The sequence below is a fragment of the Malus domestica genome, chromosome 17 (genome assembly GCF_042453785.1).
Source record: "Malus domestica chromosome 17, GDT2T_hap1".
Lineage (NCBI taxonomy): Eukaryota > Viridiplantae > Streptophyta > Magnoliopsida > Rosales > Rosaceae > Malus > Malus domestica.
This window is the reverse complement of record NC_091677.1, coordinates 26,561,577-26,567,569: the sequence shown is the minus strand read 5'-3', so window position 1 is coordinate 26,567,569 and position 5,993 is coordinate 26,561,577. Positions and strand designations below refer to the sequence as shown.

General features: G+C 40.1%; 1 protein-coding gene across 1 annotated transcript; it reads right to left on the bottom strand.

Annotated features, from left to right (window-relative positions):
* Positions 1 to 342: 342 nt before the first annotated feature.
* LOC103436160 (pyrophosphate-energized vacuolar membrane proton pump-like) lies at positions 343 to 5,652 on the bottom strand. The gene is made up of 8 exons (XM_017332467.3): positions 5,198 to 5,652; positions 3,263 to 3,837; positions 2,794 to 3,173; positions 2,524 to 2,610; positions 2,111 to 2,441; positions 1,202 to 1,612; positions 1,000 to 1,059; positions 343 to 812 (listed from the first exon to the last, which is right to left on the bottom strand). The coding sequence occupies exons 1-8, from the start codon at positions 5,448 to 5,450 to the stop codon at positions 606 to 608; spliced, it is 2,304 nt and encodes a 767-aa protein (XP_017187956.1). The 5' UTR covers positions 5,451 to 5,652; the 3' UTR covers positions 343 to 605.
* Between the last annotated feature and the right edge of the window lie 341 nt (positions 5,653 to 5,993).

Genomic DNA, 5,993 nt, shown 5'->3' with positions numbered 1-5,993 from the left:
CTATTGGTGACACATCACATGATTTGTAAATTTGGTCTAAACAATTGATTAACCTAGCATTACTCTTATTCATATATATATAACTAATCAAATACTCACTTAAGAGAGGGAATACCGATTGTTTCAATCCGTAGAGTGAACGCCTCATTCAAATCGAGAGCTAGAAAACTTCCATGCAAATTTTGTAATCAATCACTGGGCATATTGAGTATCATCCATGTCAGAGTCGTACCTATCCATGTCCAACACAATGCCAAACAATACATTCAGTTGCCATCAACAAATTGTGTTAATGACAGAAAATCAAATTGATGATCCCAAAAGTCGGCGGTGCTACCAAAATTCGGGGGAAAACGAAATCTCGAGTTCAAGATAGAACCCAATTTTCGTTGAACATTTCATTTCGGTACATCAAATCTTCGTCATTAATTCTCAGAGTTTGCAATTTAACTGCAACACTGCCTAAGAAGCAAGGTGGGAAGAGGAATACTGGTACAAGAAAAAGAAAAGTTAATAAAACCTCCGCTCTCTGGACCAAAAATAGAACAAAATGATATTACAAGGCCATTTCCCCCTGATACAATGGCCATCATACACTCCTTCCCTCAAAAGATCTTGAAAAGTAGGCCGCCATGAGTGGCGAAGAAGGGAGCAAACACGAGGGACTCCACTGCCATGAGCTTAATAAGGATGTTGAGTGATGGCCCTGAGGTGTCCTTGAGCGGGTCTCCAATGGTGTCACCAATCACTGCTGCCTTGTGTGGGTCTGAACCCTTCGGGCCAAGGGTCCTTGCATGCTCTGAAGCACCGGCCTGAAAACCAAAACCCCCATATTAATCCATGATTCGTTTCAAATTTTAGTAAACAGATAACTTAACCCGATGGATCAACAGGGAGGAGAATTCAAACTCGGGACATCTTCCAACATTCGTAGGAGAAATACAACTAAGAGCTAGTTGATTAAAGAATCTGACCTAACAATAGAGTCAAAATGTTTACCTCAATGTACTTCTTAGCATTGTCCCATGCACCACCAGTGTTAGAAGCAGATATCGCTATCTGATATATTCAAATCAATAATTGGCGATCAATATCGAATATCCACAAGTATATACTTCATTCCCAAATTTCAAATTGATTATTGCATATAAATAAACCAGCAGTCACAGATATGTGTAGTTGCCTATGGTCACAACATTACCTGCACACCAGAAACAAGGGAACCAGCCAGAACACCGGATAGGGTCTCCACGCCAAAGAATGTTCCAACAATAAGAGGTGTAAGAATGACAAGGGCACCAGGTGGAATCATCTCCTTGATGGATGCATCAGTGGAGATCTTGACGCAGGTAGCATAGTCAGGCTTAGCAGTGCCCTCCATGAGACCTGGAATGGTATTGAACTGCCTACGGACTTCCTCAACCATTTTTAGTGCAGCACTTCCCACACTCTTCATTGTCATGGCAGAGAACCAGTAAGGAAGCATTGCGCCCACGATAAGTCCAATAAAGACCTTTGGGGTTAAGACATCAACAGTTGAGATTGCTGCACGACTGACAAAGGCGCCAAATAGAGCCAATGACACCAGAGCAGCAGATCCAATGGCAAATCCCTACAATAAAATAATTCATTGATCAATCAGAAAGACCTCTTCACATGCAAAGTCAGGAAAAAAATAGAAACATCCAAGCACAATATAACTCTCGTAGGAGGACATTTTGAGTTAGCTAAGCACTGTAAAAGTAGGTTTCATAAAGACAAGCCAAGGAAAACAGACACAAAGCAGTAGTTAGCGAAGAACATTATACTAAATATGGCAGTCTTAGTAGATCAAGTTGCCGAATTCCTAGCATTTCCAATAACAGCAGCAATAAATAGTATTAAATCTAACTGTAGGACTCTGCAGTCTACTTTTAGAACACACGGGCATACTTTTTTATAAGAAAACAACAAAATTATACTATGTTTATTGGTGTATTTTTCAACTTCAGAAACAGGCCAAACAGAAGAAAACAGACGTCTAATTCACACAGAAGGATGGCTTGCACAAGCGAATAAGACAACAAGCTACAGGTAGATATGGCACATTCTGAAAGTATGTCAATTATACCTTTCCAATAGCAGCAGTGGTATTCCCAGCAGCATCAAGAGCATCAGTTCTCTCACGGATTCTATGGCTCATGCCAGCCATTTCAGCAATGCCTCCAGCATTGTCACTGATGGGACCGTAAGCATCAATGGCCAATCCTGTAGCAATGGTGCTCAGCATCCCAAGTGCAGCCACTGCAATGCCATACATAGCAGCAAAGCTAAAACTAACATAAATGCTGACTGCAATGGCAAAAATTGGAATGATGACTGATTTGTATCCCAGAGCAAGCCCAAAGATAACATTGGTGGCAGCACCAGTTCTGCAGGAGTCAGCAACATCTTGCACAGGGCTGTGGACAACAGAAAAGGATGGGTCAAGACAGGAAGTGAAGGCAGTAAAAGAGGAGCAGTATTGTCAAGTATATTTAGTACCTGTATGCGTTGCTAGTATAATACTCGGTGACGAACCCAATAATGAGTCCAGCCCAAAGACCAACAGCCACACACAAGAACAATTGCCTGCAAAGCCAAATTACATCAATGACATACTTAAACAACATGCCAACTCAATTCACAGCTAATCCATGGTACTCAACATAATCAATTACAACTTGATAGACTAAGTGCTGATAATAAAATAAACCTTAATTTTTTCGTTTCGCAAATAAAGGAAACACGTGTCTGAATTCATGCAGAATTTACCAGTTTTTAACAACTTTCTGAACTCCAAAATTGAAAATTGTGAAGGATGATGGCAGAGCAATCCAGCTAACAATTGCAATTCCAATAGTCATGAGACCAGTGGAGATGATAAGCTGCTTTTTCAAAGCTGGTTCAATTTCCTTGACAGCCTTGATCTCAAAGAAATCAGTGGCAAATAGGGTTGTGATTAAACAAACAATGATGCCCACAGAACTGATGAGGAGAGGATACAACATAGGGGTGAACTCATGGTTGATTCCAAATGAGGAAATGGAAGCAACAACCAAAGCAGCACAAGATGATTCGGCATATGAGCCAAAGAGATCAGATCCCATACCAGCAATATCCCCAACATTGTCACCAACGTTGTCAGCAATCACCTGAAAGTTAAACCAAAAAAATTGAATGTCCAAACCCCATTATAATCTCCCAATAACAAAACTTAATGAGAAAAATTGATACTACTTACAGCTGGGTTTCTTGGGTCATCTTCAGGAATGTTTCTTTCAACCTTTCCTACCAGGTCAGCCCCAACATCAGCAGCCTTGGTATAGATACCACCACCGACTCTCCCGAAGAGAGCCATAGATGATCCACCAAGACCATAGCCAGTAATGGACTCAAAAAGTCCTTCCCAGTCATCACCATAGTACAGCTTAAAGAGATTGATAGTAATGAAAAGTACTAAAAGACCATTTGCTGCAAGGAGGAAACCCATAACTGCACCAGACCTAAATGCAGTAATAAAGGCCTTCCCAACACCTTTTCTGGCCTCCAATGTTGTCCTAGCATTGGCATAAGTGGCAATTTTCATGCCAAGAAAACCAGACAGGACAGAGGTTATACCACCAAGTACAAAAGCTACAGTGCTGAAAATTGCAGTTGCAAGTGCTGGCTTGCAGGTCTTTGCGGCATCATAGGTGCAGGGCTGGCTCTTTGTGCTGAAGCCCTCCACAGACCCGAGGAAGAGGAAGATCAGGATTGCAAATACAACCATGAAGACCCCAACATACTGGTACATAGTGAAAAGAAAGGATGTTGAACCTGTACAGCCATGCATATGGAGCTTATTAATAACATGGAGATACATATAAAAAGCTAAGAAAATCTGCTTGCGGTCTAGACATACATAGAAATAGCTTATTTTCTATGAGCATAACACTGTCTGAGCATACACTTTGATTATAAACATCTAAATAAATCCAAACTCAAAACCCCCAAAATAAAATAAATTAAAGGGCCAAAAAGACCAGCAGTGTCTCACTCTATCAGTACTAGAGAAGTAAAGCTAGTAGTTCATCGCTCCATGTTCAATGTTATTCTCAAGGTACTAATCAAAACGATGCACAAATCCGATTTATCTTTGTACATTATCATGTCAACAGACATAATTGTATATCCTGTTAAATTTCATATATGTGCCACTTAGCCCTTTCCATGACACATTTCTGGTTTGAGATCTACACTTTAAATAGTCAGAATACCGCCCTTAAACCGCATAGTTTGTTCAACTGCATTAACATGTGAAATACCAATAGTTTGAGATCTACACTCCTAAATTGCTAATTGCAGGAAAAAGAAACTAAACTCACTACATATCTTTGTATAAGACGCAATTATTTCACAGCACTAGCACAATAATTCAAATCAGGAAAAAAAATTAAAACTTTAATTTATATACGACAACAAGATAAATTATGCTCCCGACAACAACAACACACGACCCATAAAACAAGATAATAAAAAATAACCTTAATTTTATACTGTAAGATGCCCTACCACATGCTAGAAACAATATTGATACAGGACAAAATTATTAACTGCGATTTATCACAATAACAACAAGGTCGAGAAGATAAAGCTGCATTATTAGTATTAGCATATTCTTCCCAGTATTAAACTAGATCTGGATAATAAAATTAAACAATTAGTTTAACAAAACGCAAAAGTAGATCTTGAAAAAAGACCCAACTCGGATATGCAATCCAAAGCTCAAAGCTTGAGCTAAGATAAACCCTGGAATTCCATGAAAAGCCATTCATCTTTATCCAGAAAGAAAAGCTAAATCTGGGTTTTTTGGGTCTTTCTCTTATTCCTAAGACATTGTTTGGCTGCCGAGAAATTGCAAGAAATTATAAGTTTAGTTAGAGGGGATTTTGACACTCAAACCAAGTTTGAAGTGACAATTTGAATGAACTACTAATTATTTTCCGTCCAATTTCTTCTTTTACTCAGCGGTAAATTTCTGAACTTTCCTCTCATTTCCTGCCTTTTCTGAGCAAACAAACACAGTATAAAGCTCCAACACTGTTGGAGGTAACAAAAACAAATCTAAACACTGTAAAAAATTCAAAAGAACCACCAGATCTAGCAAAAAGCTCAAAAGATCTAAAACAAGCTCTACCTTCAGAGATAGCGTTCTGTATCTCAGCGCACTTAACGACGACGTTCTGGTCATTCAAGCCTTCCTCCTCCTCAATTAGGTAGTCATTGTAGCCGTTCTTGTTACTGTTGGGGCCGGAAGGCGGCGCGTTGCGCTCGGGCGTGACCTTCACGAGCGAGACCAGGAACCACTGGACGAGAGAGAACACGATCCCCACGACGGCGGCGACGGGGATCACAATCTCCGTCGCGAGGGTTGAGAGCAGAACTGCCATACTCACCGGAACCCTAGCTTAGCCGGTATCCGTATGCCGGAGAACTTAAAAGACAAAAAAGAAAGCCTCTTCGAGCTGCTGAGAGCTTCGGAGTGTGAAGAGATAAGAAGATGGAGAGCCTTTTGCGTGAGGCTCGGGTGGATTTTATATTCGCAGAGAGAGCAAATATTGGAGGAGCATAAGGGCAGTGATACTGTGTGTTGCGGCTGTATGGTACCATGCAGTGTAGGAAATCTGGAGCGTTGTTTGGGATCTCTGTTGTTTGATTGGACGGTGGGATTGAGGTGCGTGGGGTAGAGAGGGGTGATAAAGCAGTAAGGGGTAAATGGACAAAAATAAAGGTTGATCGCATATTTTTTACGCATAGATGCCAGAATCACTTTTTTTTTCTTTTAAAAATGGGACCGGTTTGTGACTTTATCACGTTAGTTCACTTTTTTGAGGGTCAGAAAGATTCAGATGAGCATTTCAGTTCCCTTTAATCTTCCTTTTGTAATTTACCAACGTCAAAAATCAAATTTAAAATATATCATGTGAAATATA

Excerpts from the sequence above, each read along its gene's own strand:
- LOC103436160 (XM_017332467.3), bottom strand. The coding sequence starts at position 5,450 with ATGGCAGTTCTGCTCTCAACCCTCGCGACGGAGATTGTGATCCCCGTC. Across the intron at positions 3,838-5,197 it reads ACAGAACGCTATCTCTGAAG|GTTCAACATCCTTTCTTTTC; the intron begins GTAGAGCTTGTT and ends ATGGCTGTACAG. Across the intron at positions 2,442-2,523 it reads TATACTAGCAACGCATACAG|CCCTGTGCAAGATGTTGCTG; the intron begins GTACTAAATATA and ends TGTTGTCCACAG.